Source organism: Acomys minous (genome assembly GCF_964271855.1).
Source record: "Acomys minous genome assembly, chromosome: 16".
NCBI lineage: Eukaryota > Metazoa > Chordata > Mammalia > Rodentia > Muridae > Acomys > Acomys minous.
The window spans coordinates 86,196,046-86,210,428 of record NC_140498.1 but is presented as its reverse complement, the minus strand read 5'-3'; the positions used below and the strand labels follow the sequence as shown (position 1 = coordinate 86,210,428).

At 48.3% G+C, this 14,383-nt stretch overlaps 1 protein-coding gene across 4 annotated transcripts in view; it reads left to right on the top strand.

Moving 5' to 3' along the window:
- Window positions 1-14,383, top strand: part of P2RX7 (purinergic receptor P2X 7) — a 62,102-nt gene that overhangs the window by 27,800 nt on the left and 19,919 nt on the right. For 3 of the 4 annotated variants that reach the window (XM_084762696.1, XM_084762698.1, XM_084762697.1), the window contains 4 exons: window positions 2,184-2,249; window positions 2,464-2,613; window positions 5,069-5,170; window positions 8,681-11,229. In XM_084762696.1, the coding sequence (XP_084618822.1) occupies window positions 2,184-2,249; window positions 2,464-2,613; window positions 5,069-5,170; window positions 8,681-9,178 (816 nt within the window). In that variant the 3' untranslated portion in view covers window positions 9,179-11,229. Of the gene's footprint in view, window positions 1-2,183; window positions 2,250-2,463; window positions 2,614-5,068; window positions 5,171-8,680; window positions 11,230-14,383 lie in introns of those variants that run through there. The other variant, XM_084762699.1, reaches the window with a different exon arrangement.

Here is a 14,383-nt window from a genome sequence, read left to right as displayed (position 1 = left end):
TGCTACATAGCCAGTAGGCCTTGAATTCTCACTCTTCCTGCCTCATCCTTCTAAGTGCTAGAATTATAGGCCGGGACCACCATGCCTAATATTCAACTTTTCAAACACTTAAATACTGAATTGGGGAGATGGCTCAGCAGGTGACGTGCTTACTGGGCAAGCATAAGGACCTCAATTCAGACACCACCCCCACTCCGCCCCCCAGAACCCAGGTTAAAACAGAACAAAACAAACGCTGGAGGTAAGAGAGGAGGACCCCAAGGACCCAAAGGCCAGCAAGGTTCACCGAGAGACTGTCTCAAAAAACGATCACACAAATAATCAATTGAGGAAAGACATCCCAAAGTCAACCTCGTCTACATACGCTTGCACGGACAAGCACACCTGCACTCGTACACATGCACACATCACAGGCTCCACACACACACAATAATAAACAAATCTCTGATGCCGAGCTGGCGGTGTAGGCCAGCGGGCAGGATGTGTGCCTATGAGAAGACGTAGGTTTGACCCCCAACACCACACAGACCGGTGCGCACCTGAAACCCCAGCCTTTGCGGGTCACAGGAAGAGGCCATTCTCAGCTATCCGGGAAACGCAAGGCCACCCTCATATATGTGAGATCCTGCCCAAAAAGTACAGTTAAGTAAATAAGGGGCTGTAGAGATGGCTCAGCTGTTAAGAACAATGACTGTGGATTTGACTCCCAGCGTCCACAAGGGAGCTCACAACTGTCTAGAACACCAGGTTCAGGTAACCCAATGTCCTCTCTGGCCTTTGTGGGCACTGGGTACCCACGCAGCACGTAGATATGCAGGCAAAACACTCATACACAGAAAATAATAAATCAAAATAAATAGCCTTTGAGACTTAAGAACAATAATTAACGAATGAAATTCTCTGCAAAATATTTTATAACGGACTCCAACTCAAATGGGCTTAGAGGAAAGGCTTTTGGGGAAGGACCATTTAGCTGCAAAATCAAGGCAAAATTTCAGGCTGTTCAAACAAGATAATCAGGAGCCTGCCTCTCTTCTTCCATCTGCTCTGTTTGGTACTGTCCCCAAAGTAGCCGCTTCCCCACAATGGTGTCAGTCAGCTTCCAATGCCTACCAGGTTAGAAACTTCGGTGAAGACAGAGCAAGTCTCAGTAGAGACTTTAGGCAGCAAGCACTGGCTCTCCTGGGCTCTGTGTGGGTCACTGCTACACTGATTTCTATGACCAGGGCGGTGCCATATGTTCAATGGCTGCTCTTGGACCAGCCCAGACCTAGACAAGGAGTCAGAGGATGGGTCCAGGCACTTCCACCCTCACCTCAGACTGCCTGCACAGAAGAGAGAGAGAAGTAGTTCTCCAGAGGAAAACCGGGGTAAAGGAAGGAGAGATGCTGGGCGCTCAGAAATCAACAGGTGCCCGCGGCATCCTGCTTGGCTGCACTGGCTGATGCAACGTAAGGGGTCGGTGAAACGTAAAGCTGGGTGTGGTGACTTTTAACCCCAGCACTCTGAAGGGACAGGCATGTGGATCTTGTGGTGAGTTTGAGGGCAGCGTGGTCTACGTACCAAACTCCAGGCCAGGAAAGGCTAGATACATGCATAAAGACTGTCTGTAAATAAATTGGAAGGAAGGAACGAAGGAAAGAAGGAAGGAACCCACAAAGTATAACTGCGAGAATGGAAAAGCCGCCGAGAGTGGACCTTGAAAAGACCAATAAGACAAATGTGTGGCCGGGCGTGGTGGCGCACGCCTTTAATCCCAGCACTCGGGAGGCAGAGGCAGGCGGATCGCTGTGAGTTCGAGGCCAGCCTGGTCTACAAAGTGAGTCCAGGACAGCCAAGGTTATACAGAGAGACTCTGTCTCGAAAAACCAAAAAAAAAAAAAAAAAAAAGACAGATGTGTGTATACATCTCCGCTTCCCAAGTAATCATACACAGTGAGAGAACTTGTCTGAAACCTTCATCTCACATGCAAAGCACCCTCAGTGGTCCTGCCCTTCCTGACCGCATCCTAGATGGCAGAAAGGGGGAACATGAGGTCTTGTGGTCTCTGTGACAGTGGCAGTGAGCACTCGGGTGTGTCTCAGGACTACCACTAGGCTCTGAAAGTGCTAGGTGCAGCAGTTAGCAAGAAAGGGCGCCCCGCTCCAAGTTCAGCCGAGTAACGCTTCCTGTGCTGTTTCAGGGAGGGAAGTTTGACATCATCCAGCTGGTGGTGTACATCGGATCCACGCTGTCCTACTTTGGCTTGGTAAGAGGTTCTCCTCCCCATCCCTTAGATTCGGGGCAGGGGCGGTGATGGCGTCTCACTCGGGAGGCAGAGGCGGGCGGATCCCCATGAGTCGGAGGCTAGCCTGGTCTAATATGGCGAGGCCCAGTCTCAAAAACACAACAGCAACGAGAACAACAAAGAAAACGATTTGGCAAGGGAAGGTCTCACGGGCGCGGTGTTCGCTTTCCCACAGGCCACCGTATTCATTGACTTGCTCATCAACACATACTCAGGCGCCTTCTGCCGGTCCAGGGTTTATCCCTATTGTAAGTGCTGTGAACCCTGTGCCATCAACGAGCACTACTACCGGAAGAAGTGTGAGTCCATCATGGAGCCCAAGCCGGTAAGCTTAGCGCGCTGCTTCCGTCAGACACCCAAACACACGCAGATTCTTCTAGGTAGCTAAAACGTGTGTGGGAAAAAAACAAAACAAAACAAAACAGACCATAGGCCGGGCGGTGGTGGCACACGTCTGTAATCCCAGCACTTGGGAGGCAGAGACAGGCAGATCTTTGTGAGTTCGAGGCCAGCCTGGCCTACAAAGCGAGTCCAGGACAGCCAAGACTACACAGAGAAACCCTGTCTCAAAAAAACAAAACAAAACAAAACAAAACAAAAAAACAAAAAATAGACTATAATCTTGTTTTCATCCTTAAGTGGGTAAGTTCCTTGACAACCCCAAAGTCTCTCTGATGACTCCTTTGGTTTTGAGAAAGAAAAGGCACCAAAAAATAGAGAACCTTGATATTTAAAGAAGACAAAATTTTCCTTTTGGGTTTTTTTTTGGGGGGGGGGTGTTTTGGGTTTTTGTTTGCTTGTTTGTTTGTCATTTGTTACGTTGGCACAGACCCTTCCCATCCCCATACAGCACAATGACTTCAGAGAACCAGTCATTTGGCAGTGACTAATAGTATCTAAATGGGAGTGTTTTACATCCTGGCTTTCCCATTTCTCTCTACTTTTCTAAGGAGACTGTCACACAAGGCACACACCGTATATGTTCAGGACATCCACTAATGTTTGCTAAATTACTAATAATGAATGAGAACCAGGATAGTTCAGCAATAGAGCATTTGTTCAGTATGTGTGGGGCCTGAGTTCAATCCCCAGTATTGCAAAGTAAATAAGTCATTAACAGGGGCAAAAAAATTCACATCTACCCAAATAGCGAAAGATGCCATGAAAAATCGGTATTAGCCAGGCGGTGGTGGAGCACGCCTTTAATCCCAGCACTCAAGAGGCAGAGGCAGGAGAATCTCTGTGAGTTCAAGGACAGCCTGGACTACAGAGCAGGCTCCAGGACAGTCAGGGATTCACAGAGAAACCCTGTCTGGAAAAACCAAAGAAAAAAGAAAAATCCATAGTAAACAACACTAGTCACCACTTGGGTAATTAATAGCAAGGAAGAAAAGAAAGCCTATGGTTACTTAAAAGTGTGTGTGTGTGTGTGTGTGTGTGTGTGTGTGTGTGTGTGTGTGTGTGTGTGTGTGTGTCCTGCACGTGCGCACTCGCCCCACTGGAATGAAGTAGGTGGGAAGCAGGCATGATAGCGCACGCCTGTGATCCCACTGCATAGGAGGCTGAGGCAGGAAGACGAGGAGAGCCAGGTCAGCCTGGAGACCTTACTTCAAACAACAAACATGCCGAGAGAGTTGAAGGTGGTGGTTTCTGCCTGCAGTCCCAGCACTGGAGATGCCAAGGCAGGTGGGCTGTCTTGAGTTCAAAGCTAGCCTAGGCTACAGAGTAAGACTGTCTCAAAACCAACCAAACCACACAAACCACACACACACACACACACACACACACACACACACACACACACACACACATACAGAGTGAGAAAAGGAGATGAAGGGAGAGGCATGATTGAAATTAAATACTACTTTGCGCAAAGTCATACAGACAGTAAATGGTACAGCTGAGATTCCGCCTCAGGCTGGCTGGCCCGCAAATCCGTTAGAACCATTCAGGTACCGGTTTCATCTGGACTTTGTGGGGCAGGTCCACTCTGCTTATTTCTATGATTCCTCCAGAGAAGCCACTGACTCCTGAAAACAAAGAGGGTTACTTTGTTTTCCCCTGACCTGGGCACATCGCTGTCCTTTTCCATCAGCCGAATGCGCAGTCCACTGCCCTCGTGCTCTCGATGCAAAGAGAAGCCCCGCCAAGCTCAGTGTGCGCACTGGAGGCTAGGCCAGCCTGGAGAATTAAGACCCTGCCTCATAAAAGAAAATAAGCCTCTGAGTTCAAGACCACCGTGGTCTACAGAGCGAGTTCCAGGATAGCCGAAGCTACACAGAGAGATCCTGTCTCAAAAACAACCAAAAAGAAAAAAAGAAAGGAAAAGGAGAGAAGAAGGAAAAGAAGGAGAGAGGCGAAGTGGCAGGGTAGGAAGGAAGGAAGGAGACGGAGGAGGAAGAGGAGGAAGAGGAGGAGGAAGAGGAGGAGGAAGAGGAGGAGGAAGGCTAGTTCATCTTTGTAACTAATTAAAATGGCTCCACTTAGCTGAATGAAATTTAACAAACGTATGAACAAGTTGAGGGCACCACCATAGCCCTCTAGGGAGACTGGCTGACCTGAGGAGAGCTCAGCGCTGTGCTGCGGCCTCGCTGGACGGTGGCCAGGATGGCTCTCCGCGTCAGGGTGCTTGGGGTTCTGTGTCTGACTTCCCTTTAGGCCTTCAGTTTGCTTTGTCATGTGGTAGATTTGATTAGCAGGTGTGTTCACGTACTTCTGAAGAGGCGATTCTCGAAACATCTGTACAGAAACAGACAGACTTTTTAACCTTCTTTTCCTAGACGTTAAAGTATGTGTCCTTTGTGGACGAGCCCTGCATTCGGATGGTGGAGCAGCAGCTGCTGGGGAAAAGTCTGCAAGTTGTCAAAGGCCAAGAAGTTCCAGTAAGTGAAAGCATCGCGTCTCTTAAATGTAAACACTTGTGGTTATTTATATAAATCACAGTTGATGAATTTTAGCAAAGTAAACATGCTCATGGAACTGGCACCAGATTGAAAAATTAGTTTGGGTGCTGGCGTGGTGGCGCACGCCTTTAATCCCAGCACTTGGGAGGCAGAGGCAGGTGGATCAATGTGAGTTCGAGGCCAGCCTGGTCTACAAATCGAATCCAGGACAACCAAGGCTAACAAGAGAGACCCTGTCTGGGGGGCGGGGGGGGGGGGGAAGAAGAAGAAGAAGAAGAAAGAAAGAAAAGAAAAGAAAAGAAAAATTAGTTTGGAGGCTTGGAGGGTGGCTCAGAGGGGAAAGGTGCTTGTTGTCCAAGATCCCTGGGACCTACACAGGGAGGGAAAGAACCAATACCAGCGAGTTAGCCTCGGATCTCCCCACATTTGATGTGGTGTGTGCACGCGCACACACACACATACAATCTAATAAAAATGATTCACATTAGATGTTTTGGGTAAGGGGAATAGCTCATAGTACAGGGGTTTTTCTTGTGGGGCAGGAGTCTGGTTTGTCTTGGTGTTTTGAGACAGTTGCCCTGTTTAACAGCCCTGGCTTTCTTGGAACTCACTGTGTAGACCAGGCTGGCCCTGAACCTAAAGATCCACCTGCCAAAGTGTTGGGGTTTCATGAGAGAGTATTTATTCCAGAGAAGAAACAGACTGGTTTTTTTTTCCAGACAGGGTTTCTCTGTGTAGCCTTGGCTGTCCTGGACTTGCTTTGTAGACCAGGCTGGCCTTGAACTCACAGCGATCCGCCTGCCTCTGCCTCCCAAATGCTGGGATTAAAGGCGTGTGCCACCACGCCCGGCACAACATTTTCTATTTCTACAGAACCAAGCCTGGCTTGTGAGGAATTCTTATCATGAAGGGATTCAGAATTTTTTGTTTTGGTTTGTTTTGGTTTTCCAAGACAGGGTTTCTCTGTGTAGCCCTGGCTGTCCTGGAACTTATTCTGTAGACCAGGCTGGCCTCCAACTCACAGAGATTCACCTTCCTCTGCCTCCTGAATGCTGGGATTAAAGGTGTGTGCCACCACATCCATCCAGCTGGATATAAAATTAAACATTTTTTTCTACTTCTTTTGAAATAATCTGTGAGGGTTTTGTTTTCTTTTTCTCTTTTTAATATTTTATTTATTTATTACATATACACACCAGAAGAGGGTGTCAGATCTCATTATAGATGGTTGTGAACCACCATGTGGTTGCTGGGATTTGAACTCAGGACCTCTGGAAGGACAGACAGTGCTCTTAACCTCTGAGCCATCTCTCCAGCCCTCATTTTCTTGTTATGTGATGAGTGTCAACGATTGATCTAAGTTGGGGGATACTGGGGTTTGAGCCTCAGTCTTTGCATATCGTAGGCAAATGTAGTACCACTGAGGCGTCCCCGCCCCGGGTCATTTTGGGACAAAGTCCCAAGTCCCCCTTGGTGAACTGCCAGGGATGGCCCAACCTGATGATCCTCAGCCTCCTAGGCCACTGGGAATCACTGACTTACCAAGGCTAGGAATATGTGTTAGGTATGTGTGCGTGTCTGTTCCTGTGGATGCATGTGTGTGCAAGTGTATGTGCACACCAGAACTTGACACCACGTGTCTTCCTCAATCGCTCTCCACATTATTGCTTCGAGACAGAGTCCCTCACTGGACCCAAAACTCACTAAGTCCACTAGACTGGCTGGCCAGCGAGTTCCAGGCTTCCTCCTGCCTCTGTGCCCTTGGCACTGGGACTTGAGGTGCACCAAGCTAAGCTTGGGATCTAACATAGGTCCTTGCATGGCAAACACTTCACCGACTGAGCCGTCTCCTTATCCTGCAACCTCCCAGCTTAATGTGCTGTGCTGTTCTTTGTATTTATTAATGGATCTGATTAAATATTTAGGATTTTTATATCTCGGGAAGCAACTGATGAAAAAATTTCTTTCTTGTAATGTCCTTGTAGAATATGGGTAGACAGGGCTGGAGAGATGGCTCAGCAGCTAAAAGCACTGACTGCTCTTCCAAAGGACCCGGGTTCAATTCCCAGCACCCACCTGGCAGCTCACAACTGTCTGTAACTCTAAGACCTGACACCCTCACGCAGACATACACCAAGGCACATACAATAAAAATAAATAAATTATTTCTAAAAAAAAGAACATGGGTAGAAAGTAAACTATGTAGCTGAGTGTAGTGGTATATTTCTGTAATCCTGGCATTTGTGAGTTACAGACAGGAATATCAGGAAGTCAAGGCCAGGCTAGCATAGTGTTTGGGGTCAACCTGGGCTACAAGAAACTCTGTCTTATAAAAAGAAAACAATAGGCTCTTAGGGTTTGAGACAGTAACCATGTACCACTTTGTGGCACACTGAATTAGTGATGTTCCATATGTTACAATGCTATTCAGTCACTGCCATGGACTCCAGAGCTCTTATATCCTCTCAGAAAGAAACACCATATCCATGGACCTGTCACTTCCCGTTCCCAGTTGCCCCTGTTAATTGCTCACCTATTCCCTTCTGCTCTGTCTACTCTGGAAATCCTGCAGAGGGCGTGGCAGGTCATATACTATGTGATACTTTGTATCACTTCTTTTGCTTAGCATTGTGTTCTCAGTGTTGCTATGTTGTGTCTATGTTGCTGTGTGTGCCACTGTTTCAGTATGTTTTGTGGCTCAGTAGTATTCCTGGCTAGACAGACTGTCTGGATGGATCAGGTTTGGCTTATTGTCCATTAGTTAGTAGAAACTGGGGATGCTTTGGCCTCTCGGCTATTATGGATGGTGCTATTACCATTCACACACACACACACACACACACACACACACACACACACACACACACACATTCTCACGAACTATTCGGCTCGTGCTCAACTTAGCTCTTCATCCAGTGAATAAAGGCATATGTCACAAAGACAAAGCATGGCAATTATGGCAGCTTCTCTGGAAGATAACAAATGGTTATGCCAGTAGAGAGAGTCTGGCAGGCACGGAGAGCAGGAATGAGTCAACGAATGTTTACTATCTACTGCCCGAGGCACCAGGAAGATGCAGCATATAAACAACAGAGTTCCTGCTCTCCTATGGAAGACAACAGTCACCAGAGAAACACACTGACTAGTTAGATCCTTTCAGACGGGGGGCCAGTCCCGTGAAGAAGGCAGTCTACTATCTTGATGTGACAGGAGAATCACCCAGGAGGAGAGACACCTCAAAAGGCAGGCAGGGCGAGAGGTCAGGTCCTAGTTGATAGCTGCCTTTTCTGAGCTTCATTTCCCAGCTGTATAAAGTGGAGACACGCATCTGTACTACAAGAGGTTCTTACCGGGCTCAACAGCAGCCCAGCCCTGATACAGATGTTTGATAAGTGATGGCTGCTCCAGTGGCTCTAACACTGAGCATGACTACATAGGTTGATGGAGGCGTTGCTGTTGCTGATGGGTCTGGGAACTTAACTTTTTCAGAGGCCCCAGATGGACTTCACGGAGCTGTCTAGGCTGTCCCTATCTCTCCACGACTCACCCCCCGTGTCTGGACAACCTGAGGAAATACAGCTGCTGTGCAAAGAGGTGCCCCCCACGTCCGGGCACAGCCCGGCCTGGTGCCAGTGTGGAAAGTGCCTCCCGTCGCAGCTACCAGAGAACCGCAGGGCCCTAGAGGAGCTGTGCTGCCGGAGGAAGCCGGGACGGTGCATCACCACCTCGGAGCTCTTCTGGAAGCTCGTGCTGTCCAGGCAAGCCCTGCAGCTCCTCCTGCTGTACCAGGAGCCCTTGCTGGTGCTGGAGGAAGAGGCCACCAACCGCAGGCTGCGACACTGTGCGTACAGGTGCTACGCCACCTGGCGCTTCGGCTCCCAGAACATGGCTGACTTCGCCATCCTGCCAAGCTGCTGCCGCTGGCGGATCCGGAAGGAGTTCCCCAAGACGGAGGGCCAGTACAGTGGCTTCCAGTATCCCTACTGATAGTACGGTTTCTCTTGGAAAGGCCTAGAGACAGTCTGAGCCAAAGGGAACTTTGCTTTCCTCCCTGTCAAAGGCCTGATGAGAACAACCCACAAGCACACACACCAGCTGCCCATCTGAGCCTGGAGTCTGGCCCTAGGCTGCTGTGCCACCCACAGCCTTTAGTATGTACATAGGCCCCTCATCTTCTAACCTACTTTCTCTGAACCAGGGTAAAACAGACTGAGGTGGCATCGGCGGTCTCTCTCGCTAAATGCTTACACGGTTCTGTGGATGCAAAGGTCCAACCCTAAAAACAAACCCTTTGGGATTTGAGAATACTCTGAGGGATTAAATATGGCCGCAACTCATTTGACCCTACCCCCAACCCGAATCTCAAGACCCAGGGGTCTTGTTGTTTCCCCTCCCCATTATAGGCGGCTCTGGTGGCTTCATCCAGTAGTGGATGTGATGTTGCATCTATTTCAGGACCTTGTTTTAAGAGGCCAACAGCTTCCACTTCCTGTCCTCGGAACTCCTGCTGAGAGGAAGCCAGCCCAAGTTAAGAGTCTGACTATAGGAGGGCACCTACGCAGCCCCAGGGAGAAGTACCCATAACGACCCCCCCAACTTCCCCACCCTCCACCCCCGCCGGCCCTTCACCTCTAAGTCCAGTCGCCACAGGGAAAGAGATGCCTTTGGGTGATTCCAGATCCTCCTAACACATGACTGAAACTGCAGGAGACAGGCTGAGCACGAACCGTTCAACCCAGAGGACCACTTTGCTGTCTTAAGTCATTGCATTTGGGGGAGGGGGTTTGGCACACAACAGTAGGTAACTGGGACAAGAGATGCTGACTGAGGCCCAGAGTCACTACAAAATGTAGTGCTCTATTGGGCAGCTGTAAGAGGTCGTGCTAAAGCAGCCTAGAAGCCATCAAATCTAACTGCATACAAGATACAGTCGGACCCTCATTGCTACCCTATGGTTCCAAGGGACTACTACTGTCACAAAGCAGTGCTTTTGTGACACATCACCTCTGTGCCTTTAATGTCCTGGACTTTACAGTCACTGAGTGCTGAATGCTACTTTAAGAGCAGCCCAAACTGCCAGGTGCAGAGTAACCCCAGCGCTCTGGAGACTGACAGGAAGGTTCAAGTTAGGTGCTCCATCCCAGCCTGGGCTACACCAAACGACCATGTCTTGTCTTTTCTTTTATTTTTATTTTTTTTTTATCTTTAAGATTTATTTTTATATTTGGGTGTTTTGTCTGCACGTGGGTCTGTGTACCATGTGCATGCCTGGTGCCTGTGGGGGGCAGAAGAAGGTGTCAGATCCCCTAGAACTGGAACTGCAGATGGTTATAGGTGCTGGGAACTGAACTTAAGTCCTCCGAAAGAGCAACAAATGCTCTTAACTACTGAGCCAACTCTCCAGCTTCAAAACATGTCTTTTAAAAAAATCATCATAAGCGTGTGGTAGCACACACATTTAGTCCCAGTACTTGGGAGGCAGAAGCAGGCAGATCTCTGTGAGTTCAAGGCCACCCTGGTCTACAAAGTGACTCCAGAATAGCCAAGGCTACACAGAGAAACCCTGTCTCAAAAAAACCAAATAAATAAATAAATAAAAATAAGTAAAAAAGAGGAGGGAAGAGCATCTAGAGAGATGGTTCAGTGGGTGAAAGAGTGTTTTCTCTAAAGCATGAGGACCTAAGTTTGGATCACAGCATCCTAGTAATGACTAGATGTGGTCTGTCAAGATGGCGCAGATCGTAATGAGCAGGCCATGCAACGTGATGACCATGAAAGTCATGGTGGAAGTGGAGAACCAACGGCCAAAAGTGTGCTCTGCTCTCCACATAACACACACACACACACACACACACACACACACACACACACACCCTTCCTTGCTCAGAACTCAGGGTGAATTTCATTTCTCTCTTTAAGGGGAACCATCTCTAAACTCCTCCTAACTTCAGGTTGGCAATGTAAGTGTTTTTTATTAAAAAAAAACCTGTTTTAATAATAAAAATTGAATTAAATTCTCTTTGATCTCTTTCTTTTTAGTTTTTTTTGGGGGGGGGGAATTTTTTAGGTTTTTTGAGACAGGGTCTCTCCGTGTAGCCCTGGCTGTCCTGGACTTGCTTTGTAGACCAGGCTGGCCTCGAACTCACAGCGATCCACCTGCCTCTTCCTCCCGAGTGCTGGGATTAAAGGCGTGCGCCACCACGCCCGGCTTTTTTTTTTTGTTTTGTTTTGTTTTTCTACCTCATGAATTTATCCACTTTCTCGGTGACGGCGAGGGCACTCCTCCCATGGAGGTACACGAGCAGAGTTAGGAAGCCAATGATCTGAGCGACCAATGCTTGCGGCTGGTGATGTGTATTATGGTGAAGGCAAGCGGTGCTCTGAGGTGCTTTAATTGGAGAATTTGACTTATGTGGGGAGATCAAAAGAGGTCTACCCGAAGGAGGAACAACTTGGCTAAAATATGCAGAGGCAAGACCTGGGGTTCTTGTCACAAGCCTGATAAAGAGCATGCCACACTCAACAGACAGGTAGCCGTGAAGGGTTTCAGGCAGGGATGCACTCAGACTGCGTCTAATATGTACAGGCTCACTGTGAGCCAGGCGTGGTGGCACACACCTCCCAGCACTTAGAGACAGCTCTGGAAAGGATGGCTCAAGGGAGCTGTACCTGTGGGTAACAAACTGTTGCAGAGCTTAGCTGTTTAGTGCTGGGTGTTGTGCGGCTGTGGTTGTTTCCCTACCTCACAGACCCAGGACCCCATTTCACAAAACAGATGAGAGGCAGACTTACATGGATTCAAACATAGTCTTGGGAGTTTGATAGGCTGTGAGGTGTGGGCAGGCCCCACCGGCTGAAGTAAATGACGCATCCAGAGAGAAAAGGAGACTTGTTCCCATCAGTGCCATGGTGTGAGCCAGGCTGAGATCCCACAGAGGCCTGGCTCGTTCTCTGAAAAGAAAGCAAAGGAAGATCAACTGTGGGTGACTGGAGAAAAAAATCTTAGAAGAGAAAGGATTGAGGTACTCGAACAAGTTGCAAAGCTACTGAGAGCCACGCCTGGGCTGTCAGGCGTCATGTGGAGAGCTGTGACTCAGGCACATCCTTGGGGTGGGGGTGGTGGGGGTGGTGGGGGTGGGGGAAGATACACTAGCACACCCCTGAAGTCCAAGTATGCAGGAGGCTAAGGCAGAGGATCGTAACTTTAAGGCTAGGCTGATCTATGTAGGCAGACTTGTCTCAAAAGACAAGGGGATGGGTGCTGGCTAGGATGTCAGTAGTTTCAGCCTTGGAGAGCAGAGGCACTGGATTCACAGAGCGAGCTGGCCAGCAGACTCTTATCAGTGAGGCTTCGGTTTAACAGAGAGACCCTGCTCCCATGAATTAAGATGAAAGAGCAATCAAGGATAATTCTCAATATCAACCCTAGGTCTCCACAGGCTTAAACGTATACACACATGCCCACAAACATGCACACACATGCTTAGAAACATGCAAAATATAAACACACACACACATACAGAGAGAGAGAGAGAGAGAGAGAGAGGGAGAGAGAGAGAGAGATGGGAGAAAGGAGAAGAACATTCTTGGGCTGGGGATGTAACTCAATGGAAAAAAAGAGGCGGGAAAATACTTAGCATGTAGAACGCCGGGAGTTCAATTCCCACCACTGCAAATAACAGCCCTGGGGGCACTGGTAGAAGGGGAACCCTGGGAGGAGACATCATTTAGAGTCTACTGGGATCACATGGGCTGACTCAATAAGACACCTGATGCTACTGATAGAAAGAAAGAGAAGAATCTGAAAACACTCAAGAAATGTCTTGCTGGGCGTGGTGGTGCACGCCTTTGATCCCAGCACTCAGGGGGCAGAGGCAGGTGGGTATCTGAGTTTGATGCCAGCCTAGCTTACATAAGTGAGTTCCAGGACAGCCAAAGCCACGCAGTGTGACCCTTGCTCAAAAACAAAACACCGGGCAGGGTGGCGCATGCCTATAATGCTGTTGTAATCTGCTTAACCTGCTTAAACTCTATTTGGAGACATACATACGTTAGCTCCTAGCATAACTGTGGCTCCTCTGTTAACACCAGCTGTTGCTCTTAGCATATCAGAAGCCATTTTACTTCTGAGTTTCCATTTTGATTATAAGGTGAAATTGAGTTCAAGTTCTCAGGCCCTATGTGCCTGAAGTCAAGGTTCAATGCCTGCTGCTTAGAATAAAACAATAGATGACAAACGCATGTTCTGTTTGGGTTAAAGATAAATGTACGTTCTATTAGAGTTAAGACCACAACATCCTGCTCTGTTCCTTACTCCCAGCGCACTGGAAAGCCCCCAAGAGCTCTCCTACCCCAAATGCAGCCAATCAGCTTAAAATGCTTTGTCTAACCACCTGGATACATTGTGCTCAGAACAAAATCTACTCTTCTTGTGTTTAGCTTATCAAAATGATGTGATGCTGCCCTCCCCTTGCTGCCCACCTGGTTACCTGGTTTTTCTCTGTTTGTCTGTCTGTCTGTCTTTTTCATTTGGTTTTTGGAGACAGGATTTCTCTGTGTAATAGTCCTGGCTGTCCTGGAACTAACTAACACACACACTCACACTCACATTCACACACTCACACACTCACACACTCTCTCTCTTCTCTCTCTCTCTCTTTCTTTCATTTTTTTTAAAGATTTTTTTTTTTAGCCAGGTGTGGTGGCTCATGCCTTTAATCCCAGCACTTGGGAGGCAGGGGCAGGCGGACTGCTGTGAGTTCAAGGCCAGCCTGGTCTACAAAGCTAGTCTAGGACAGCCAAGGCTACACAGACACATGCTGTTTCGAAAAAACGAGAAAAAAAAAGATTTATTTCTTTATGTATATGAGTGCTCTTTTTTTCAAACACACCAGAAGAAGCAATTGTATTCCATTATAGATGGTTATAAGCCACCATGTGGTTGCTGGGAATTGAACTCAGGTCCTCTGGAAGAACAGACAGCGCTTTTAATCTCTGAGCTATCTCTCCAGCCCCACATTTTTTCTTATAAAAAGCCTGCCTTAGAAATAGACTGGCAAGCCGGGTGTGGTGGCGCACGACTTTAATCCCAGCACTTGGGAGGCAGAGGCAGGTGGATTGCTGTGAGTTCGAGGCCAGCCTGGTCTACAAAGCGAGTCCAGGACAGCCAAGGCTACACAGAGGGACCCTGTC